The sequence below is a fragment of the Pleurotus ostreatus genome, assembly GCF_014466165.1.
Source record: "Pleurotus ostreatus strain PC9 chromosome Unknown scaffold_7, whole genome shotgun sequence".
In the NCBI taxonomy this organism is placed as follows: domain Eukaryota; kingdom Fungi; phylum Basidiomycota; class Agaricomycetes; order Agaricales; family Pleurotaceae; genus Pleurotus; species Pleurotus ostreatus.
Window position 1 is genome coordinate 1,315,208 of NW_023503162.1, and position 24,201 is coordinate 1,339,408.

General features: G+C 49.2%; 8 protein-coding genes across 8 annotated transcripts; 6 read left to right on the forward strand and 2 right to left on the reverse strand.

Annotated features, from left to right (window-relative positions):
* Positions 1–1,191: 1,191 nt before the first annotated feature.
* On the forward strand, positions 1,192–4,179 carry MGM1 (dynamin-like GTPase mgm1; the record flags this gene model as incomplete). The annotated part of the gene is made up of 6 exons (XM_036779151.1): positions 1,192–1,459; positions 1,512–2,010; positions 2,059–3,590; positions 3,651–3,850; positions 3,909–4,037; positions 4,087–4,179. 6 exons carry the CDS (start codon positions 1,192–1,194, stop codon positions 4,177–4,179), a joined length of 2,721 nt encoding a protein of 906 aa, XP_036628540.1.
* A 184-nt stretch (positions 4,180–4,363) lies between these two features.
* PC9H_009654 (uncharacterized protein) lies at positions 4,364–4,989 on the reverse strand (the record flags this gene model as incomplete). Its single annotated transcript, XM_036779152.1, has 5 exons — positions 4,364–4,393; positions 4,459–4,545; positions 4,608–4,775; positions 4,829–4,906; positions 4,960–4,989. The coding sequence occupies 5 exons, from the start codon at positions 4,987–4,989 to the stop codon at positions 4,364–4,366; spliced, it is 393 nt and encodes a 130-aa protein (XP_036628541.1).
* A 617-nt stretch (positions 4,990–5,606) lies between these two features.
* PC9H_009655 (uncharacterized protein) lies at positions 5,607–5,960 on the forward strand (the record flags this gene model as incomplete). Its single annotated transcript, XM_036779153.1, has 1 exon — positions 5,607–5,960. The coding sequence occupies one exon, from the start codon at positions 5,607–5,609 to the stop codon at positions 5,958–5,960; it is 354 nt and encodes a 117-aa protein (XP_036628542.1).
* A 250-nt stretch (positions 5,961–6,210) lies between these two features.
* On the forward strand, positions 6,211–7,003 carry HNT1 (Adenosine 5'-monophosphoramidase; the record flags this gene model as incomplete). Its single annotated transcript, XM_036779154.1, has 7 exons — positions 6,211–6,242; positions 6,296–6,321; positions 6,383–6,422; positions 6,474–6,532; positions 6,598–6,707; positions 6,774–6,797; positions 6,857–7,003. 7 exons carry the CDS (start codon positions 6,211–6,213, stop codon positions 7,001–7,003), a joined length of 438 nt encoding a protein of 145 aa, XP_036628543.1.
* Positions 7,004–7,857: 854 nt separating this feature from the next.
* APL6 (AP-3 complex subunit beta) lies at positions 7,858–10,647 on the forward strand (the record flags this gene model as incomplete). Its single annotated transcript, XM_036779155.1, has 10 exons — positions 7,858–8,076; positions 8,130–8,461; positions 8,512–8,724; positions 8,754–8,836; positions 8,889–9,040; positions 9,090–9,224; positions 9,277–9,409; positions 9,460–9,746; positions 9,806–10,106; positions 10,160–10,647. 10 exons carry the CDS (start codon positions 7,858–7,860, stop codon positions 10,645–10,647), a joined length of 2,343 nt encoding a protein of 780 aa, XP_036628544.1.
* Positions 10,648–10,997: 350 nt separating this feature from the next.
* On the forward strand, positions 10,998–15,825 carry PC9H_009658 (uncharacterized protein; the record flags this gene model as incomplete). Its single annotated transcript, XM_036779156.1, has 8 exons — positions 10,998–11,156; positions 11,221–11,261; positions 11,318–11,409; positions 11,463–11,537; positions 11,590–12,101; positions 14,719–15,325; positions 15,381–15,485; positions 15,533–15,825. 8 exons carry the CDS (start codon positions 10,998–11,000, stop codon positions 15,823–15,825), a joined length of 1,884 nt encoding a protein of 627 aa, XP_036628545.1.
* Positions 15,826–16,515: 690 nt separating this feature from the next.
* On the reverse strand, positions 16,516–20,575 carry PC9H_009659 (uncharacterized protein; the record flags this gene model as incomplete). The annotated part of the gene is made up of 20 exons (XM_036779157.1): positions 16,516–16,554; positions 16,610–16,684; positions 16,737–16,923; positions 16,974–17,043; positions 17,102–17,221; positions 17,279–17,405; positions 17,457–17,516; positions 17,566–17,596; positions 17,643–17,668; positions 17,722–17,767; positions 17,819–18,106; positions 18,160–18,826; positions 18,879–18,941; positions 19,001–19,333; positions 19,384–19,532; positions 19,586–19,632; positions 19,688–19,785; positions 19,838–19,905; positions 20,023–20,325; positions 20,379–20,575. 20 exons carry the CDS (start codon positions 20,573–20,575, stop codon positions 16,516–16,518), a joined length of 2,994 nt encoding a protein of 997 aa, XP_036628546.1.
* A 191-nt stretch (positions 20,576–20,766) lies between these two features.
* PC9H_009660 (uncharacterized protein) lies at positions 20,767–22,071 on the forward strand (the record flags this gene model as incomplete). The annotated part of the gene is made up of 6 exons (XM_036779158.1): positions 20,767–20,923; positions 20,975–21,038; positions 21,087–21,143; positions 21,241–21,457; positions 21,511–21,682; positions 21,743–22,071. The coding sequence occupies 6 exons, from the start codon at positions 20,767–20,769 to the stop codon at positions 22,069–22,071; spliced, it is 996 nt and encodes a 331-aa protein (XP_036628547.1).
* Positions 22,072–24,201: the final 2,130 nt, after the last annotated feature.

A 24,201-nucleotide genomic window follows, 5' to 3' on the forward strand; every position in this document is an offset into this window, starting at 1 on the left:
CCGACGTGATCGAACGAGGTCAAACAAGCCAGAGAACAAGGGTAAATATAGACAACCGGACGCGAAGCTACCTATGTAGTGCGGTGGCGCACGCAAAGAGAATCTAAGACGCTTTCCAACTCGTCGGGTTACATGTACCAATGTGCTTTTGACATATAGTCCTATCTTTGCCAGCGGGGGTGACGTCGAGCGCAGCGTGACACACAATGGGTCCCTGTTTGTGGTCTGATGCGGTCTGCCCGAGGTCTGCCTCTGTTCTTTCCATCTTCAAATCGGGAACGTAGAGCATGCGGGGGATCCCAAATTCTTTCAACGAATTTGGCCACTATGTCCCTGCTAGCAATCGTAAGCATCCGCTTCGAGGTATATGAGAAAGACAACGTCGGTGTCTTGACTATGACCGTGAGAGGCTGCGTCCTTGACTGATGCCGCCTTGAACGTGCGTACGAAACCGGAATAAGGGCACAATGAGCTTAGGGTGATAATGAACTGCGCGGTCATGAGAGTAGATTTCTGAGCTGCGAGATGGCCTCTAAAGTGCGAGGGTGCGATACACGAATTATTACTCCGTGTAAGACAGGCCATACTAGAGGTCCCCTTGTATAACAAATGTTGACCGCAGTCTTCGGCCCTCCGGGATGGTAGGGAACCTGTGCTGGAAGAGCGGGTGATAGTTATCAGCACGAAGAGATGCAGGTAATGTGCCACCTCGTCTAGTAGGGAGGACGACCTTCATTCAATCGCAGCGTAGGTAAACGGATGGTGAGTTGTTACTAACTGTAACAGAGGTACGGTGTCCTTAGTCGTTGAGCAACTTCGCTGCATTAGTGATGACTATTTTGAAAGGACCAGATGCATTGGCGGTGATTCCAGCTGCGTAGACGTTCCACGAGGAAAGAGAAAGTGGGCAGGGCAACCGCAGATGCCTCCGTCAAGACCCAAACTACGAAGTAACTTCATATGACTATCCCACGGTTTGCGATACTCTCCCACACTCACAGTAGGTTGCACGAAGAGCAAGCCGAAACGGCACGTGTACTCATCCCGCTAACTTCAAGCTACGTGAAAGTTACAGACCGCGACGCCCTCTGTCCAACCTCCGCCGCAGCTCGTCCAAGGTTGCATCGACAGCAGAAGATCTATACTGCGGCTTTTCCAATGCTGTCTGCCTTTCCTCGCAAGATTCAAGGCATGTTCAGGAAAACAGTCACTTACGGCTTAGATGCTGCTCGGCGAGAGGCAGCCAGGCCTTCTCATCGGCAGCATGCTACCTTTCTCGCTTATGGATCTCTCAGACGTCGTTACACCACTCCCTCGCCAGCAGCGTTGCGCCATATGCACGTACGCGCCATATCATACTCCTCCATTCCCAGATTTGTCGCCCGAGCGTTCAGAGTACCAATAGCAGGGATGACGGTCGGCGCCGGTGGCTTGGGCTATGCTAACTACAAATTTGAAGGTGTGCATCCATGTGCTTGTTTCCCTTTCTTAGTCACCTACGTCGCGTGCAGAGTTCAGAAAGCAGACGGCATCATGGATGTCTTCCGTTCAAGACACCGCTGCTGGCATATTCGATACAGCTTCTGGTGGACTCAAAGCCGTGTCGTCTCGCGTTTCGGAGGTGAATCTTCCAACCTTGGAAACTCCGCAATTCCTCAAAGATCTATTTGCGGCACAAGAAGGCGGCGGCGGCAAGGGTCCTGAGGATGGCGGTGGGGGTTCATCGGGAAAGTCGAAGGGCAAGTCTCCAAGAGACGACGCTGCTATCGCTGCTCTTGTCGCCGCCACTATGTCATCTCCCTCGGACTCCAAATCACACGACTCCTCCAGTCCCGATCAGCATAACGGCCTCATGAACTTAACAAAAAAGCTGATTGAGATCCGAAGCATGCTGCTGAGTATAGACCAGAGCGATGCCCTCAAGCTGCCGAGCATTGTTGTCATCGGGAGCCAAAGTTCAGGGAAGAGCTCTGTTCTTGAGGCCGTTGTGGGACATGAGTTCCTACCAAAGTACGTACGTTTATTCCTCCTTCATAATTCAATTAACGCTCGCGACAGAGGGAACAATATGGTGACCCGGCGTCCCATTGAACTGACTTTGATCCACACGCCTGGAGCAGCGGCAGAATACGGCGAATTCCCAGCTCTGGGCCTCGGAAAGATAACCGATTTCTCTGACATCCAGAAGACCCTCACAGATCTCAACCTCGCCGTCCCGGCCTCCGAAGCAGTATCCAATGACCCCATTGATCTACGCATATACTCTCCCCACGTCCCGGACTTGACTCTTATCGACCTCCCTGGCTACGTTCAAATCGCTTCCATGGACCAGCCGGAAACACTGAAGGAGAAGATAGCTCAACTATGTGACAAATACATTCGCGAACCAAACATCATATTGGCCGTTTGTGCTGCCGATGTCGATTTAGCGAATTCGCCTGCCTTAAGAGCGAGTCGGAAGGTCGATCCGCTCGGTCTACGGACTATCGGTGTTATCACAAAAATGGATCTAGTACCGCCGGAACAGGGTGCCACCATCCTTGCAGGAAATCGATATCCCCTTCACCTTGGTTATGTCGGGGTAGTGGCTAAATCATCAGGCAAAAGATCAAGGCGAGACGACATGGCTCTCGTTGCCCAAAAGGGCGAACGAGATTACTTTGGGGCACATGGTGAAATCTTCGGATCCACGACATCACTGATGGTTGGTACCGACACCCTTCGCCGACGGCTGATGGAAGTTCTTGAATCATCCATGGCATCCTCGTTGCATGGTATCACTAACGCTGTACAATTAGAGCTCGAAGAGGCGACCTACCAGTTCAAAGTCCAATACAACGATCGCCGAATCACCGCTGAGTCTTACGTCGCTGAGACTATGGATGCTCTCAAGTTACGATTCAAAGAAGCAACGTCTCAGTTTAAGCGTCCAGCAATCCGCGCTAAACTAAAGGAGATGCTCGATGACAAGGTTATGGACGTCCTCGAGCAGTTGTACTGGTTGGACAAACGTGCGCCCGAGCTTGGCGGACTTGGTCAAGATCCCAAGGTGCGACCCGAGGATGTTGAACCCTACTGGAGGCATAAGCTGGAAGCAGCCTCTTCTCTTCTCACCAAGTCAGGTGTTGGTCGTGACTCTACACTCCTAGTCGCGAACGGTCTCCGTTCACTCATCGACTCCATTGCCGCCGCCGAACCATTCAACTTCCATCCTCGCGCTGCCGAACGCCTAGTCCAATTTTCACATATGATTCTCCGGGACCGTATCGGTGTCACTTCAGATCAAGTGGAAAACTGTATCAAACCGTACAAGTACGAGGTCGAAGTGGAGGATAGAGAGTGGGAATCAGGTAGACAGTCGGCAATAGATCTCTTTGAAAAGGAGGTGACCATGTGCGAGAAGAAGTTGAAGGATATCAGACAAAAAGTCGGAGGGAGTCGTAGACTGGGCGGGTTGGTGAGGTATGTGCAGGAGATAGAAGAGAAGGAGAAGGCAAAGAAGACGAAGAGGCTCATGGCTCCCGAGGACGAGAATACTGAGGAGGATTCTTCCGTTGACTATCGTTATCCAGCTGCACAAATCCACGATGGTGAGTAATCGTGCATATCAACCACAATTCGACATCGAAACTGAAGAAATGACTCCTTAGCCCGACATGCCATTCTATACACTGATCGCCTCAGCATCCTGAAGTTGCGGTTAGCTGCCTTGAGGTCTAAGCGATGTAAAGCTGGACCGAGTAACGATGTCCTCTGTCCAGAAGCGTTCCTCAACGTCGTTGCCGACAAGCTCGCCTATACTTCAGCCATGTTCATTAACATCGAACTCCTTGATCAATTCTTTTACCAGGTAAACAGTGTTTCAGCTCAGCGGCCGGCTTCTACGTCTAATCGCTCCTCATTCCCAGTTTCCCCGCGAGATCGACTCTAGGCTGCTATATGATCTCGATCGCAAAGAGATAGTTGAGTTTGCGAGGGAGAATCCCGTCGTGCGGCGCCATCTTGATTTACAAGAGCGTAAAGATAAGCTCGAAGAGGTACCTTGTCTTCTCCTTGGACTATTTAGTTTCTAATATCACTATCAAGGTGATGAAGCAACTCAACAGTCTATCGACATTACGGACGGATGCACAGCCTGCACCGCGGCGGCACAGAGGACTTTTTGGCAACATGTTTTAGCAGAACCCGTCGTATTATGGATTATTCGGATTACTTATATTACTCTACATTTCACCGCTCATCCATTTAGTAGAACCTCCACTTACATTTGTAATTGATTATACGCATCTCAAAGCCTCATGCTCATATCAGAATAATGATATTAACGGAAAGTATGGATACATAAGTAAGGTGAAAGTGCAATTTAGAGTTTTGCTTGCTTTGATTTAGCGACCTGGGGGGTAAGCCAACCTCCAGTGTGAGCGAAAGGAAAGGCTTCATTGCAGCAAAGTTACGCACCTTCAGCACCTGCTCAAGCTTGGTTGCGAGCATCATATTACCCCGAGTCTTTAGCTTGCCGGTCATGAAGGCCTTCTGACCGTTCAGCTAGAGTAAAGCGGGGTTAGGATATCTTCGTAGCTAGCTCTGGAGTTCGCAAACGTCCTCACCTTGCCGCTCGCAAGTTGAGTGAAAGTGTCATCGGACATGATGAGGGTAACATCCGCCTTGGGCTTGGCTGTGCCCTTGATGACCGTAGCATTCTTCTTGAGGTCAATCGTCCAGACGGCCTCCTCCTTAGCGTCGTTAGAGATGCGCAGTTCGAAGATGCCGTTGGTCTTTTCGGACGGCATGAGTATCATAGAACTATCTTGCTACGAAGCATACGCACCTTCTTGATGTTGTCCTGCTTCTCCTTGTCCGTGAAGGTAGCAAAGGCCTGGTGAAGAGCAGCAATGATCTCCGAAGCCTAGTGCAAACGCCATTGAGTCACTAAACAGTGCCACAAGTGTTCCCAGCTACCTTGAATCCGCTGTAGGTGATGTCTGACATGGTTGGTTCGAGAGGGAAGGTTGCAGAGAGAGGTAAGAATGTCAATTGAGTGAGGCGCCCTATATGGTTGTTTGAACTTTTGACATGTGATTTTGTGGAGGTGCTCCCCCATGTGGCGAGCGAATCTTCATTGGCTTCAAACACCCTTCCCCACGTCCCCCCAAAAAACATGAAGAACATCCGGGAGGCGGGTATCTCGCAGCCGCCTCATGCTCAGTATCTCAGCAAAAAGAAAGCAATCTGCTTCCGGAATTCGTGCTTTTCCTCGAAGCGGACCGACGGACTACTAAGCGTTGATCTCGAACCCCACATTACAATCAAAGAAACAGAAAAAGATACACCACGTATTCAGCAGTCATGGAGTCATGGACGAGGGGACTGTAGATCAACAAACTCTTGGGAAAGAACTCATGAGTTGCTTCCGTCGCAGGCCCGCGGGCGGAGGAAGAGCCATTTACTTCCTAGTTGGTGGTGGTGTTTTCGGACTCTCTAAGAAATTTCAAACGAGTAAAATAGTATGCACGAAGCGCACCGACACTGAGCGTGGTTCACCAGCCTCGAGTGTCCGTGGCTGGCGAGAGGGAACATCGACTTCACGATTAATCGCTTCTTGTACGATGGCCTGGACAGGAATGGCTGTGACACATATGGCAAGTAGTGACGTCGCTTCAAACATCGATACCACGACTTTAAAGGCTTACAACGATGAATACTTCTCCATGACGGCCTGCGTTCGCGATGAAACACTACTCGAGGTGCATGTTTCCACGACGACAGAAGACATAATCAGGCTCTCTCTCATACTGCCGCGCTCTGGCGCCCACACCCTCGACATCGTCGGTTTGCCTTCATTGAAGGAAGCAGACTGGTTGAGCTTTTTCAGGCGACACATCCAAGTGCAGAGATGGATGATCGACGAAGTGACTGCAGCCTTCGTTCAAGATCAGATTGTGACGCCTCATCCCGTTTAGGGCATTATCCTAGTTATTCAATACCGAGCTCCTGTAGACCACGAACCAGTGGCGGGATCACAACGTGAACATTTCGCACTCTACACTGGGCTACTACGCACTTAAGTATTCGGTGAAGCCCTGCCACATAACTCCATAAACTTACATCGTACTCCTATGGACCCTGACTCAAGCAAATATTTAAACGCCCCAGCGGCATCAGATAAGGAGGCTCCATCTGTTGGCATACTGTGCCAAACTGCAGAAGACGATGCCTTCAACGACCCCTAATCCGGATTCGAAGTAGGTTCATGGTTCAGCTACCCAAGAGAAAATCAGCTGAGCACGTTCAATAGATGCCTTTTCTGCGCCATATTGGAGGGTGAGTGTTGGCCGATATGTTGCCATTGTGCCTCCAAGCATCTTACGCATCGCACGGTCAGGAAAGATCCCATGTTTCAATGTGTACGAAACGGCGCACAGGTGTGTATCTCTGATGTGCGTACGGTCCCCAAATAATGAATCCCGTTGCAGCCTTGCATTTCTAGATATCCACCCAGTATCTGAGGGACACACTTTAGTGGTTCCTAAGTGTGAGCGCCCGAGCCCTAATCATGGCACTGAATTGAATCGTGGTCTAATGGCTGGCCACCCGCAGACCACGCACGCACGCTCGGCGATCTCCCGGACGAATATCTCAGCGACATTGGCCCTGTGATGAAGAAAGTCGCACAAGCGACCGGTGCAGAGAATTATAACATACTTCAGGTAGGTTCTAGCCATCATGACACTATTTGAACCGTATACTTACTCAACTGCGCTGACGACGGACAGAATAATGGGAAGCTCGCGTTCCAGGTTGGTATAGCAGTTTGGTTGAAAGGGTGCTTAAGGATTGCTGACTGAACTAATTGCAGCATGTTGACCACGTTCATTTCCACGTTGTTCCGAAGACGGATACAAAGGACGGCTTGGTCCTGAATATTGACGATAACTGGTCTCCCAGGGAGGCAGGGAAAGAGGCATTGGCCGCGACGATGGAGAAATTAAAGAGCAAGATATAAGAAACACACCGTACAACCACCTCCATACGCTGACTGTCATCAAACATTTGTACAATTTATTATATCGGTCCTATCTATGGAAGTTCCGATGAGGATGCATCTGTAACCCCTAGCCCCAATAATTAGCACGTGGTCATCATGCACAGTTTCGCCGCACTTTCACTTCTAAGTTAAACACCACTTCCCCAGGACAATACAGCGCTACGCTAGGTGGCTGCTAGACGCTACGTGGAACACATCGACGCTTGAATGAATCCTTGAACTCGGATATACGGGTCTACTGCTTCTGCCTACACCCACAATCATTTCACGAACTTCCCAATAGGGGATTACAGAATTGAGTTCGCGAGGTGATTCCGCGCTGAGTTCGTGTCTGAGTTCGTGTTTGATTTCCAATGAAAACGGGCTGAAATCAGAGTTCAATTCTGACTCCCCGTACTGAACTCTGATTTCGGGTCTGATTTCGTAGTTTCGCCCTTTTGCTAGTCCGGAGTTTGAATTAGATAGGTGTCTACCTTCTGCTACCGTAATGCCTCGCTCGACGCCTCGACAACAGGCGACTGATGCCCTGTTGCAAGCATTCCTGGTTGAAATTATTGGCCTTTTCCTGAGCGGCAGTGAGCTGTTGCTGCGAGATTTAAATTTGAGAAAAACCGGTCACACTGGTCACGACACCGCGATTTACTGCGAGAGGTAGTTAAGAGCCCGCCCACTACATGGTTCAATCTCAGACAGGAGCCACCGGACAATACCGAAATCAACCAGCGCGAAATCGGTTTACATGCCAAGCAGGCTGAACGCAGACACGAACTCAATGCGAAATCACCTCGCGAACTCAATTCTGTAATCCCCTAATGTCGGGGCAGTACTTCAACTCCATTACCGAAAATGCATCTCGGTTGGGAATGCGAATCCAAGAGTCTATCTCGGAACACACCAGGGAGCTGGCAATTACTAGAGGAGCTTCTACGGCGTACCTCGAAGCTCCCGACGACATGTCGAAGAATATTCGCAAGCAGCTGGATTCAAATAGCGATCGAGAGAAATTGGATGCAATGAAGAGGCTTATTGCCGTAAGTAGTTCCAAGAACACTGCGCCGACGGAACTGATACCGTGCCCGAGCAGATGGTATCCAAAGGCCGCAACGTCTCGGAGTACTTCGCTCAGGTGGTCAAGAATGTAGCGTCGCATAACCTCGAAATTCGCAAGCTGGTTTACATCTACCTACTGCGGTATGCAGAGCAAGAGCCAGATCTTGCGCTGCTGTCGATCAACACATTTCAAAAGGATCTGACGGACATCAATCCCCTCATTCGTGCGATGGCTCTTCGCGTGCTGAGCGGGATCAAAGTACCCATGATAGGCAGCATAGTCGTGTTGGCTATCAAGAAATGTGCCGCGGACGTCAGCCCGTACGTACGTAAGAATGCGGCACTGGCGATACCCAAGTGTTTCGAGTAAGTAATTCAAACGCTCCCCGTCTTGACTCTGAATTTACTAAAGCTAGGTTAGACCCATCACACACACCAGCTCTCATCACCATCGTTACTGCGCTACTTCGGGATCGGTCGTCCCTTTGCATTGGGAGCGTCGCAGTTGCTTTTGAAGCGGTTTGTCCTACGCGCCTTGATTTATTACATCCACAATATCGCCGGCTCTGTCGCATCCTCGTCGATGTAGATGAATGGGGGCAAGTAGATTTGATGTCTTTGCTTCTGAGGTACGCGCGGATGATGTTAGCCCGCCCAGATATGGAGGGCGACAGCATCGACCCGGATCTGAACCTGTTACTCAATTCCACCGAGCCTCTACTCCAATCGCGGAATCCAGCGGTTAGACTAGTTATACTCCCTGCGTTATCTATATATTGACGGTAATACCCAGGTCGTTCTGGGAGCAACACGCATATTCTACTACGCTGGGCTCCATCACGGTTATCGAAAGTCACTCAACCCCTTCTCAGACTTTTGCCTGGATCCAAAGAGGTTTCTCGAATCGTGTTGGTTTACATTTCAGTCATCGCCGGGGACTCGCCGGTCAGTCGAGTAATATATCTGTACTATGCAGCAACTAACGGGCATGCAGTCCTTATTTACCCCATATTACGCGCGTTTTTTAGTTTCTACGGACGATCTTCGTGTGGTTAAGTTGACGAAAATTCAGCTGCTTCTGCATCTCCTTACACCGGAAACATATAGCTCCATTTTGCGAGAATTCATTGTCAGTAACGCTGTCGTCTGTTGCCCCACTACTCCTCAACTACTTTTGTTAGGACTGCGCTGATGATACAGACAATGAAGTCGTCGCGGCCGCTATACAAGCCCTAGGCAAATGCTCCCATCAAATTCCTGAGTCGACACAAACCTGCCTCAATGCTCTGATCTCTATGATCAAGAGTCGCCAAGGTACGCATATTCTCACTAGCTTTGTCTGTACGATCTCTAATCGGACATAGATACGGTGGTCAGTAACGCTGTTCTCGTCCTGAAAATTCTGGTGCAGAACGAACTCGAAGCCGAATCCCACAATCGCCCCATACAAACGCAACAGAATCCTGGCATGTCCATCATATCTCACTTGGCACATCGGATCGACGATATTAAGCACCCTCAGGCTCGAGCCTGCGTTGTATGGTTGGCTGGCCAGTACGCATCGTCTGATGCACCCTCTGCTGGCTGTGCAGGTATGCACGATTGGGCACCCGATGTATTGAGAAAGGCCGTCAAAGGATTTATCGACGAGGTTCGACTCAACTCCAATATAAACAGTAACGCGGTAGCGATAGCTAATCTTGTTCCTAGGACCCGATTGTCAAACTTCAAGTTATTACAATGGCCGCTAAATTGCTTGTTTTGAATCCGACCAATCGAACACTACTTCTACTTGGCCGACATACGCTCAATCTAGCCAAGTATGATTTGGACTACGATGTTAGAGATAGGGCTCGGATGGTTGGTGCCTTGCTTGTTGGCGTTCTTCCCAAAGAAGCCAACGGTGCGGACGAGGTGCTGGAGGAGCGAGGAGGCGTTGTGTTGAGGAGGGAACAAGTCCGGGTGGTGCTTTTCAATGGGAAGGCTGGTGTCGTGGACAAGGACAAACCGAGTATGTTTGTCACCGTTTACTCTATCCTCATTAGGGTTCACCCATCCACATAGGCGACGACAGAAGTTTGCTAGGGTCATTAGGAATGATCACAGGAAGACCTATGCGAGGAGATGTCATCCTGACTGACTGGCTGGAAGAAGGTATCGAGCCTTCCCTGCGGACAAATCCCGACGATACACCCACTCCGTCCGCCATCCCAACGGCGATTTCGTCAAGACCTCATTCGAAAGCCCCATCAGCTCACGCGTCACCCGTTATCCTCACCCCAGGAGCTTCACCAAGTGGTTCCGCGATGAGGGATAGTTCTAAGGGGGTGTGGCGCGATTTGGATTCTTTTTACGCTGAAGAAAGCGAGGAGGAAGAGGAGGATGACGGCAGCGAGGATGACGAGGAAAACGAAGATGACAACGGTGAGGAAGACGGAGAAGCGGAGGCAGACGAAGAGACGGATGAAGATGATAGCGATGAAGATAGTCTAGATGCAACAGCAAACGAGACGCGGTCAATGCTGCAACCATCGGCCGGTGCCTCGTCGTAGTTGTGACTCTCCAAAAGCGAATACGTATCTTCGTTGTTTTATATGGGGGATGCCAACCTTTCGGAAAGACATAACATTCACCACAGGGAAATTGAAGTCAGGTACCTGAAGAGCGGCGCTACATCTTTCTCCAAACTGTCAATCGATTGTTGACTAGGCGAATGCTCGACAAGCCATCGAATTTCAAGGTACTGCATACTGGTTTACACACGTCCAGACAGGGAGATATAACCGCTTGTGACATTGATCGGGCCATGCCAGTAACCGGGACATTCCCGTCTATTATTATCTAGCCTATACAAGGAAGAGGGCCTCAATGCTCTCCCTCTCACCCACTGATCTGGTCGAAGATGTATCACTCAAGGATAGATAAAATCAAGCCTCCTCTTGACCCAAGTTTCTATAAACTTGCCGACGACGAAGCTGCCTTTTTCAAAGCGATGACGGGTATCCAAGACGCAGAAGACCTAAAGCGGCATATTCTGAGCGTGCAAGCGAAGGCCTACGATGTACGTCCCCTTTATACCGAGCCATTGACTAGACATTATGTTTACCTCCTTTCGTTTCGCTCAGATCTTTGGTTATCCGTGTATTCGAAGATGCGCCTTTCTGAAGTGGGTTGCGATGTTCAGCTCATATCAAGATCCTCCTCTAACCGGAAGATTGGCAGTCTCAAGATATCCCGATTACCGGCATACAAGCAAGTACTCAAGTTGGGTCAGGAGAGACGGGGGGCTATCCTCCTAGATATGGGTTGCTGCTGTATATTGACCTCTGAACTGCTAGGCCACGAGCTTACCCTTGACTTCTTGCAGTTGGAAATGATGTGCGAAAGGCCGTCGCCGATGGCTGGCCAATGCAGAATGCCCTCGCATCCGACCTCCGTCAGGGTATGCATCTCCCCCCCGTTATCCAAGACACCTGCCTTATATGTTCAGAAAGGATTTTGGGATGCCGGGCATGAGCTTTTCAAGACTACTCCCGAAGCGTTCCCTCTGAAGTTCGTTCCCGGAGATTTGTTCGATCCAGCACACCTTGCCCCACGCGAGCCCTTCTACGAGCCTCCTTCCACGGCGGTGCCGGACATTCAGTCATTGACATCCCTGACGCCCTTGCAGGGACACATTTCTGTCATCCATGTTTCGGCATTTTTCCATTTATTCGGCGAGGACCAACAACAACAGGCATGCAAAGCCATCGCTTCCTTGCTCTCTCCAGAGCCTGGCTCTACTATATTCGGTTCTCATATCGCGCTACCTAACAAGGGATTCAGACAACGTCCTGATACGAGTAGCGAAACTCAGATGTTTTGTCATGATTCTAACAGCTGGAAAGAACTCTGGGGTCAAATATTCGAGAAGGGCAGTGTTGATGTGGAAGCGCAGGTCGTAGAAGTTAACAGAGATGATAATAACAAGGACGCTGATAGCCGAGTCCACATGTTGATATGGTCAGTAACAATATTGTAGGTTGGGTAGAATACCGTGGGCGGTTTCGAATGGCAAGCGGTTGTCATCTCCTACGAACAACCATCATGATGATTAGCTCTGGCCCGTAGCAGCTTTGAACCTGTAGTACGACTCGCGAAAAGCGTACTAGCAAACCCGACATCTACCAGCCTCCTGCAGCCTCGTTACCGACCAGGTTAAACCACTATCAATTCCTTCATTAACACCATCTCTTCTGACCTCCACACCATGTGCGTCTACCTTGACGTTCTTCCCAAATATTTTACCCACATTTCCTTCCCGCTATCGGGGTCGAGGACAAAAACATCTGAATGTCACCATCCTTCATGGGCCGTTCTCCACGCTTGAGTGCAGAGGTGTTAGATTTGGGCAAGGCGGTACAGGTTTTAAGGGACCGCGTGACTACGTAGATAGTTTCTGCGTGCTGTGTAACTTTTTCCTCATACATTTGCTGGAGTCCCAGTCAAATGCAATGCACCTACAGTTGATTATCTCATATTGCATACCGTCGGGAGACATCCTGGGCCAATGCATTATGAGAAATATGCAATGCGAAATTGTCACATTGTGTGATATCAGCTGATATAATATGTGACAGTTGCTATATCCGGCAGAATCATGTAAATTACCTATGCCCCACCATTCTTGTCCATCGCCGCGTCGAGGAAACCCTCTAAGGTACTCTGCTTGAGTCCAGCTCTGATCTCGCTCCGTAAATGTCCCCGGATTTTTCGGAGTTCTTGTGCGAGAAACGAGCTTCGTTCTGATGCAAGGGCAGGGTGGATACAAGACTTCTCCAACTGCTCACACAGATGTAGAAGGTCAGCCTTTGGTACGACTGGCTCTTCTTCGTCATCGGAATCATCTGACTCCACCACATGAGTGTTAGGTTCTGCCGTTTACGGTCAGCAATTGGCTTTGCTGTTGTTGCATGGTCTGCTTTTGCTGCAGGTGCCTTTGGCTTGCGATTGTACGGCTGGGGCTTGGGCCGCACCTTTTGAGTGGGTTCAGATGGAGGCATGGGGTCTTTGTTTAGTGGTTTGTTTTCTGTAATAAATTTGTGCTACCGAGTCGTCATTGAGGTGGCGCTGTACACCCTAATTTAGTCTAAAAAGGTTTATTCTCGGTGTGCTACAATGGTGCCGGTGTCCCCCGACCCTTCATCCGGCGATGTAATAATGCAAATCCTCATTTGTGAAGCAATGCATTATGCACTATATTCCCCGCCTCCCGACATGGTCCCCATGGAAAGTCAATGCATTACGAGAAATATGCATCATGAGCGTATGCATTATGAGCTAATCAACTGTACTTGATTACTTGAATATTGCGCGACCCTCAGCAACTTATTTTAAAAAGAGGGGGAAGCGAAATCTGGGATTGCAAGTCTGGAAACGGTATACTAGATGGAGGTTCAAATAATGGATCCCATGGGGCAATGAGTGCTGCATTGGATACATCTCCAATAATTCAAGGGGCATGTCCTGGGAGTGGTTGAGTAATTTGTAACCCACATCTCAGAATCCTTCGTGGATTTAGAATGTGTTTAGATACCAGGGGAATCTTGAAAAAATCCGAATGCAACAGCATTCTCTATTGGTGAACCATCATTTGCATAAGCTGTGGAGTAAGTGAAGGGAGTTGCTGTAGACCAATCCTGTGAATTGCTGCTGTGACACTCTCTGGGCCACCACCAGGACCAGAAGAGGGAGAACTGTCTTTGGGAAGTCTACCATCCTCAAGCTGGTCCTGACTCTGGTTCTGTTGGCTCTCTGTTTTCTTCTTCTGCACTATGACTCTGTAGGATGTGTCTCAGTAATGAGATTTTGGAAGGAAGAAGGTGTAAGCTCGCACTTACCACTGACGACACCCCTGTTCCCCTATATCTCGTGTCACAGTATATATATACATGCGACCCTGAGCTATCGTACTTACCACCTGCTTGACCTTGTACTACCACCTTACACCAATGTTTGATCCTCTTAATATTGTCCTCCTTTTCTTTGAGTGTTGTGCCCTTGGGCATTCCTCCAGGAGAAAGCTGTACTGACAAGACATTTATACTCACTTTCTTGACAAGTGCTTGTTGAAATCAGGGGATGATCAAGTGCACAGGGGCTAGCAGTGTATTCTTCAGACTCAAGGGAGACTTCCCTATGGATTCATTCACCCAGTTTGCCCATTTCAAGGGAAGATGAGCTTAAGACAAGCGCAGCAAGTTTCGTCGACAACCTTTATGATATAGCTTCTAAATCAGAGTTATTTAATGTACTTCATGCTGTACAGGCAATTTTTGAGAACGAGCTCCTCTTCGCGAGGTCCCTTGTTGTGTAAAAAAGCTAGAGGGATTGCCAAAAGAGTAGTATGCAAGTACACAATATTAATTGATCGCCGATTGTCGAATTCGAAAGGCTGAGATTATCTTATCAGATATGAGGAGAATGGCGCTGTCGGAATCACATGCTCTCGACTTTTTGCTCGGCCTATGGCGGTCCTATGGAAATGTAAGGTTGCCTGCAAGCTGCCACCTGCGGCCCCACCATCTGCGCTGTGCGTTTGATTTCAATGCTCTCGTATGTTTATTCATCAGGTATGTTTCCAGTCTCTTCTTGTTTGTGACCTCGATTCATTGATCCTTTGCTCTGCAGCGAGTTCATATTTCTACCTACCAGTCGATGAGGACGAAGACCTCGAGTCGACAGACGATAAATCACTCATCCAAGCATCTTCCTCCAAATCCAACCGACGCGCTCCCCCACATCCCAAAACAGAGACCAAGGCCCCCCATCAAGACCCAATAATCGCGGACATACTTAGCAGTGATGATCTTTACAGAGTCTTGGGTGTAGAGCGAACGGCGAAGCTAGACACGGTGTCGCTTCGGCGTGCATATTTGCGCCGAAGTAGAGCATGTCATCCAGAGTGCGTATTTCTTCCTGTTCTTTGCAACAGATCCTCCAACACTCGGTCTAGTAAATCCTCAGACGATCCCGAGGCCACATCCGCATTCCAGAAAGTGTCGGTTGCGTACGAGATTCTCAGCAACCCTACTTCACGGCGGGTTTATGATAGACGGCCCGCGTCGACGCCATATAATGTGTTTGCTGCCAGTGCGACGAACCACGCAGAGGAGACATTTAGGGGTGTCATCCTGGGTATTTTCAACGAGTTTCTAGATGGGGACCTTGAGGTCATTCGCACCTTGCTGAGTAAGTACCCCAGTACACCCTATGTGTTAACTGCATACTCAAACAATACGCGCAGAGACTATCAACGACATAAATCCCTCCCTCAGACTCGGGGACGAGGGCATTAATTCGGTAATATCGACTTTACAGGGCATCCGTGAACGCGCATTAAGTGAAATTGGTTTGTCCAATCAAATGTAGAAAGCACTGATAGCCATCCACCCACAGCTTGCCGGGCTTGTATATACGCGCTTCACGCGGAAATATCTCGACTCATTGAGGTACAACATGCCTTCCGGCAACTGTCGTATTTCGACCTGATGGGCCGCTCGCGGCTCACGATACAGCTGACGCGTATAACGCTCAGTCTGCCCATTGCACTGGAGCGAGCCATGGGAGATCAAACGCAGCGCAACGTCGAAGGCGGCGAGGAGCGGTCAGAGATGCTGCCTCGACAACTTGGGTTAATATTACGGGGCATGGATGGCGCACTAGAGCGCATGGAACGTGTACTAACTTAGTAGGGCTGTCTTCTCCCTTCTTTCCTGTTTCAACTCTTTCTACTAGACTTTAGATTCCGCTCTCTATCTTTATATCTTGGGGTTTCCTTCTATGTTGTCGCTGTACTGAGCCATCATGTATTCTACATGCATTCTTCATTATCTAGGGTTTTGTTGATCGTGGAAGGACGCGGCACTTAAGTACAAGGCATGTCCCTGGCAACAAGCTCAGCCCCATTACTACGATGACCAGTATGGTGTTTCCTCTCCCAAGGACCAGTCCAGCCTCTGAGCCGACTTTTTTCACGATAAAATAGGCATGGCCGCGTCTATCAAAGCCAGACAGCAATATCTTTCTTCATATTATCATCGGAGTATCGACCTCCCATCTTCCCTTCTCAGCTGTCCCCTCAGTGCCCGTATGTTGACCGGCGCCATACCGCTGCCACCAATAGACTGTGCAGGTGCTGGCCACATCGATGCATTTTCCGTTTGGGTACGGTGAGGCGGCAGGCCCATATCACCTACATCCAGGTCAACTTCGCCAGCATACTTCACTCGTCAGTATTAAATTGTCTTGGTCAATGGTTTAGTCCATGTTTTGCTGAGCTCCGAATTCAACACAGTGCCATCCATACAACACGATCTTGCGAACTCCTAATATACATACGTATGTACTGTCCTTTCAGCCGCGAGTTAGCTTGATAACAGTTACAAAACTGCGTCTTTCGGGATCTTGTAATACAACGGCTACAGAACAACCCTTAGGAAAGATGGTAACAGCATTAAGTAAATAAGAACATACCGTGCCGAAGACATGGTAGTAATGTCCATTTACGCCTCCTTTGTTTTGATCCCCGTAATATGCCATAGGGAACCACTTAACTCTAGTTTAACATAGGAACCAGACAAGGGGCGACGTGAACACGTACATGGCGCTGAGGCAACTCTTCTTTGAAGGCTCGCAAGTATCTGGCCTCTTCCGTCTCGTTGACCACACCGAATCCATGCTTCGGTAAAGTGAATTGGCCGATTTGAAGTTCAGTGTCTGTAACAATACCACGCGAAACACGGGCGTAGGCCGTCCGGTACAAATTTCTGTAAAAGATGTACTCGCACCTTGGTGGTAGTTAGAAAGTGTGGAAGTAAGTACGACGCGGATGACTTACCATCGATCCTGGTCGTCTTTGTCGATATCGTGGACTTGCCCGTCTCTGACCATAATCTCGTAGGGAGCAGCTGCATGGTTGCACGGTTTACTCAGAGCGGAAATGGGAAGAAAAGAGGGCGGACGAACGTTCTTTGGCGTGCGGCTTCGTGACTACGTAGCCAAGGAAAACGACTGGTCGAGGATGCGCAGCAGCCATTATTCTAGCCAACTCCCGACTTTGAAGTTCCCTGTCCAACGGGTCTTCCTCTGCAAGCGATGTTGTTATTAGTATATGAACGATAATACGATAAGAATGGGGGGCACCTTGACCGTTATGGGATACGACTACCGTGACCTCAGTACCGAAGACATCAAGTACGGCTTCAATGGCAGGGGCCAGCTCGCCTCGAGGAGAGGGTAGCAAGTGATGTTTGGAACTGACGATTGGGAACTGTAGGCATTGAATTAGCTATATACGAGGTGCGCGTATTGAAGGAGAAACCTTAGAGAGAAGGGCAGCGCCCCATGTGTGAGAATTGGGCCCTGGTCCTAAATCAACATACTACGAGAGTGTGAGACAACGGAAACGCAGGTCAAGGACAACGGCTTACATATCCGAGTTCTTCCACGATGACTCGAGTCCTTTGCGTGGTCAATTGCATGCTTCACGTAATTGAAAGGTACTTACAGATCGCGGTTCCCATATACGACTCGCTATTGCATTCATAGATACTTTGATCGTCAATGAAACGTCGGTTTTTACTCACGTGTAAGTCAGTTTCCAACAAACCAATGATATCCAACTCCAAGTCCCTAAACCGCCATTTCAGTGGGAATATACCGGTCGTTCAAGGAGTGGAATACCTGACGACATTCCTAATGAGTCGTTGGCTATCTCTACCTGTGTTGTCCATGCCGAAGTGTACCGTCCAGATACCCGCGTTGAATATGCGCGGGCCGGACTTATATGGCACGGGGTTGATACTTGGTCTTCGATATTGGGAGACAAATACAGCAACAACACAAATCAAAGCAAGCGTTGTTCTCGCATAACTCCTGAGGCGGGCTGGGACTTCGATCGCTAGGGTCCGAGGGACAGCGCCGGGCCATTGGAACGCCAACGACAAACACGCCATTTGAGCAAGGACAACGCTAATGCATATGGTCAACATCTATCCCCAGGGATCTGGTATAAGGACGCTTACAGATCAGTCCGTTCGCGTAAGAACGGACCGCCTGGGACGAAGGCATAAGCCACAGTCCAGACGCTAGCTAGAACCAGCAAACAGTAGACGAGGAACGCCATGAAGTATGTTCGCGCGGTGAGACCGGTAAGTGCAGCTCGCTGGAAGACAATGGGGATGACTGCCATGGTGAAGATGGCTACTCCCAATCCACCAAGATACCCAATCCAATCCCGATACTGGAGCATGATGTATGAAGACGCCAGACCGAAGATGAACCAGACCGGGTGGGCGAGATAATTGATGGAAGTCGGGGATAGGGAGAGCGTCGTGAGAGCAATGAAAAGGCCGAGAGACTGAGCGGTCAAGGTAATCGAACCGTGGAGATGGGGCATTGGGCCACGAGGCGCGCTGTTTGCATAACCTGTCCATGACCACGCGAGAAGGGTGCTGGGGTCGGACAAGAGTGAGTGGAGGGAGAAGACTAGGCTACCAAGAGGCAGAGCGCCTACAAGCCAGTGCTCCTTAGCCATATTGTAACCATCGGTGTTACCCTTCTTGGCGTCCATTGAGGCTTCTGAGCTGGGTTGTTCAACAGGTCGACCGAAAAGTTCATATAACGCTAGAACGGCGATGAAAAGTCCAGTCTTATTATATCCACCGGAGGATTCGTTGATGAGCGGCCAAACTAGACATATGACTTCAGCTACAGAATCACGAATAGACGACAGAGACCATACCCGGGTTATTGGAATGATTGGCATGTTTTGACAAGGACGAAGTCATCAAACCCAAAGCAGTGACTACAAGAATAGTGAATAAGCAAATTTCCCGGAACAGTGCCTCAGGACTCAAGACTTACTGATGCTCTGGTAACCAACGGTGTTCCCGTCAGTTAGGCCGGCCCAAATAACGACCTGCCCCATGACAGCAATGATGTTGGCGAAAGTCACAACAAAGAAACGATGAAGGGGACTGCTCAATGCATACGCAGCAAGACCGGAGAGAGATAGCAGCTGGAGCGCGGACAACCCTCCACGGCTTCGTACCCAGGATAGAACAGAGGGAACCGCTAGGAACGCGGGTGACAACGTCGCTAACAGGGCAAGTTCCTGACCAGCGATGCCAAGTTCCCAAACCGAGAAATAGAACAAGGTAGGTATCAACGACGTGAAAAGCGACCAGAAAATATAGGCTAAGGCCTCGTTCAGCATCAAGTCTGCAGAGCTTGAAGATAGTCCTTACACAGGTATAGGTCAGATACGAAGCTCAATATAGGCCTATGCTGGGCCAATGCAGATAGATCGAGCAATAACGGTGGCGGCGGTGGAACGGGGTGCTTCTCTTTGAGTGTTTCAGCGGATGTACTAACCATCTTCGGTTCGGACGTCACCCTGCTTCGAGCATCAGCGTGAATCGTTAAGCAAGACGACGAATCCGTTGGTACATTGGATCTATCTCTGCGCCTGAGTGAAGGGAAGGACCCAACGAAATCTACCAACAAGAATTAGGCTTCAGAGTTGAAATGGCGATACCGAGGGTCACAAACCTGTAAATCTGCCTCCCTTAGATCCTGTTCCGCGACAGAGTCATATAATACGTCGAAGATAATCAGTGCCCATTCGAAGAAGGCGTAGCGAGTATATGCTAAAAACGTAATTCGTTGGGACGGGCATGTTTACTAAGAGAGATAACTCACCGCCGGGCACTCTGTGAACTTTATGTTGAACGAAGAAATATATCAATGGTACAATGGAGGCAAAGAATCTGAAAACAAATTAGCAAAAGACGAGGTAAAAGTATATGGACATTACCCGGTAGCTATCATCCGGCTGGGCATGTCGTGTTAATAGAAGTCTAAGAACGTTAATTTTGAGAACGCACCGCTTGCGACGAACAACCGCGTTTTGTGTGCATGCAATCCCTCCAAGCATCCAAGGAAGGTCACACACAATATATGTGATCATTAAGACATCGTGCACGTCGTGGTCGTCAGATGAAGTGATATATACCCAGCCGCCGCAAGATATGGTTCGTATAAGTCCAGAAATGAAGACCACAGTTGGTAGCGACGAATCCTGGGAGTGCTGGAGATAGTATAGTAGTGTAACCAGGGCGAATCGGGGACCTGCTGTTAGGGCAATGAGCACTTGGAATATATTACGTTCAGGATACCAGTCCCCGATCCTGTTACGAGAATTCACCGTCAGAGGCACGGAAGTAACTTGACAGGCACGTACGTGGCTGAAACGGACGGAAACCATTCTTGCGGGTACCCCGCAACGCCATTCTTGACGATTTTCTTATAGTGCAACAAGCACCCTATACACAATGCGCTCGCAAACGCCGTATACGCAAGCCAAGTATGAACGCGGGCAATCAGCGACGCGTCGAACACGAATCTTTTTCTGCTTTTACTGTCGTCTGTCGATGGCATGCGCAACGACCTCTAGGGCTCTAGGGTGAATGGTGGTGGTGGTGGTGGTTGGAGCAGACCTTCCTTATGGCCGCCCAGCCCACTTGTCCTCACTCTTGGTTCCCTTCTGTTCCGGCGGCCAAACAACATTAGCGCCGTGTGCACTGTTGCCCGTCGAGACTCGACAAATTTATCACCAACACAAATCCTGGATGGCTTCTGCGCAGCAGGGCAGTTCATACATTCCCATAACGGTCTTCACAGGATTCCTGGGTGCAGGCAAGACGTCGGTCATTCTCTCTCTCCTCCCCCAGCTTCCGAAGGATTACAGGGTTGTATTGCTCAAGAATGAGTTTGGGGACATAGAAGGTGAGCATAAACTTTCCTGATGTTCGTGACGGTATTGAGATGTGATTCAAGTTGATAGCAAGCTGGCTGAACAGTCCAGCCTCACGGCGGTGAGTGAAATCCTGAATGGTTGTATGTGAGTTTCTATTTGAAATCCCAAAACCTCAAGCTGAGGTCATTCCAGGTGCTGTGTCTTGGTGGGCCAGATGCAGAATGCTCTGCTAGAAATCAGAGGCTCGTCGTGAATGCCTTTGCCCAATCCAGACATCGGCTCATAAAGATACTCCAGATAAATATCGACCGGATCGTATTATCATAGAGTGCTCGTACGTGCTCAGTGATCCACATAAATCTCGTATCTTATGTCGGGCTCGAAGGGGGTCAGCATTTCCTGCAACGTTGGCCTTTCAGATCCGCGAACTGGAAAGACAGACATCGGGAGACCTTAAATTGGATTCGATAGTCACCGTAGTGGATGCCGAAAACTTCCAGGGCTATGAAGACTCGTCGCCTACAGCAAAGATGCAAGCAAGCTACACCGATATACTTCTCATCGTAAGCACAATGTATGTCCAACCGGTCGACAGCTAAATGAACGCCTGCGCCAGAACAAATGGGAACATGTTTCTGAGCGTGCACTAGACATGGTCATCGACCATCTAAACACTTTGAACGACGAGACACCCAAGATAAAGTGCCGCGGTCGTGATGGTGTCGACCCGCACCTCGTCTTCGGTATCGAAACCTCTCTTTTTAATGAGCCGGTCCCAAGCGTAGAACGTCATCATACCCATAGTGAAGAAGTAGAAACGGTTACCATCCAAAGGCGCCGCCCCGAAGGACCTTGCGACTGCCCTGACAATACGCACGACCACAACCACAGAAATGTAGAAATTGCGACCAAGCACACCTCCGTTTCCTCGAGCGTACTGGAAACCGCGCTTGCGTCAGTATCAAAGGAGGTTGTTTGGCGGATCAAAGGGTTCGTGCGTTTAGAGACTGGTGTGCACATCCTCAACTGGGCATTCGGACGACACGATCTGACTCCATCAAACGACAAGTATATGGAGGGCGGCGAGGTCTTAAAACTTACGGTGATGGGTGAGAGGGGCGAAGTAAAGAAGTCGGCTAGACGATTCGCTACTTGTTTCGACGCAGACATCGTTTAGCTAACCGCCCTCACAAGTATCAGCTTCCTGCACTGACCATGTCCTTCCGCCAGTTCATCGTAACACGTATGCTTGCCACGATCTTTCAGTCATCGGACACATCTACCCACATGCCCGAATGCTTCTGGTTCTCGGAGTTGTTATCGGTCTTTCCATTTGCTTACACACAACCAGGTCGATGCAGAACTTTTCTCATCTTCTAGCACGATAATGAACCCTCAAACCACAGCGACCAACCCCCTCTTAACCCAAGTTTCTATAAACTTGATGATCAGGAGGCCAGATTCTTTAAATTAATGACAGGGATTCAAGATGACGCGGAGTTGAAAGAGTATATTTTGAGAGTGCAAGCGAAAGCTTACAGTGTACGTATTCAACTGGGCAGCAAGCTTAATTCCTCATTTATTACCTCAGGTATACGAATATCCATGCATACGAAGATTCGCCTTTTTGGAGTGGGTTATGCCAATATCAACCTTCCGTGACATTGAATATATAAATTCGTAGTCTCAAGATATCCCGAATGCCGGCGTACAAACGATTACTCAAGATGGGTCAGGAGAGATCAGAGGCAATCCTGCTGGACATGGGTTGTTGTGAGTTGTGCTTCCCTAGAAACCGACGACAAAACTTGATGTCTACTCATCCCAGTTGGGAATGATGCACGAAAGGCCGTGGCCGACGGTTGGCCAATCCAGAATGTCGTTGCATCTGATCTTCGTCAAGGTAAGTGCTCATCTATGACTTCCGTCCTCCTTCCTCAGGAGTAACCCTAACTCGCACGAACATGATACATGTACATTAGTGTTCTGGGACGCCGGACATGAACTATTCCTGACCACCCCGGAAGCATCCCCCTTAATGGTCGTCCTTGGGGATGTATTCGATCCAGCATACGTTGCTCCACGTGCGAACCATTCTACGAACCTCTTTCGACGCCGGTTCCAGACCTGCAATCCTTGACTTTCCTCACGCTGCTGCAAGGACACGTTTCTGTGATCCATGCTTCGTCATTCGTATACTTGTTCACGAAAAACAAACACTAGTATGCAAAGTCCTTGCTTCTTTACCCCTGGGTCTACCATATTTGGCTCTCGCATAGGGCTCCCAAACAATGGAATCAGAGCACGCCCTATGACGGGCGGTGATATGGACATGTTCTGCCATGACCCGAATAGTTACAAGGAACTCTGGCACCAGATATTCGGAAAGGGAGGCATCAAGGTCGAAGTCCAGAGTGAGGTAATCAAGAGAGATGTCGTTGATATGGAGGCTGATATTAGTTTCTATTTCTATCTTATGATCTGGTCGGTAACGAGGACATAGCCTTGGTAGTGCAACACTCTGTTTTCGATGTATGGTTGAAGGTCACGAATACGCAGGTACTGTGGTCCCTCGTGTTTCTCTTGTAAGTACTCAAATTGGCATATCTACATAGTTGACATTCGTCTTACTGTGCAGCTGATAGACTGTCATTGACTACACTCTCCCCCCGAAATATACAGACTGCGTCCATGGGGACAAAACGATGGAAAACACCGGACTCCCGCCGCCGTCGGTCGACAATTACTTATCCGAGAGGTAACTTGTTCCCGCTTCCAGGCGCTGAATCCCTGAATGATGGCGTGTATAGTATGCAGATCTTGGCATAGCCTCCGTTATCTATTAACGCAGCGAGCAACTTCCAAGATACTACTCATCGTGTACCGTATCTAAGGCTGTACTATGCAGTCTTCGAGAAGGTCAGTAACTTGGATGTCATTAGCATGAGCCCCTTTAATTCCATTGTACCCAAGGGGTGCGTTCGTATGGCAGCCAACGTTCGACCCGGAGTCCGATCCAAAACGGGGATGTAGTACGAAAAGGCATGTCTTCCTAACTAAACATACCTTGTGTAAGGGGCGGAAACTGTTAACTTAGATAGTGAGTTCTCCGATAATCGGTGTGTCGCAGAGATATTCACCACATCTACTACGTACAGTATCTCGGTAATGGTGTGCTTCCCTGAGAAACCTTGACTGAAATCGAGTTCATCGGACGGCGTTTTATTGCCCGCCGTGCGGGCCAGTTCGGCCGTTCCATTCTGACCGACATTGGGGTGTCAGAAGATCCCAATCTTAACTCTAATTG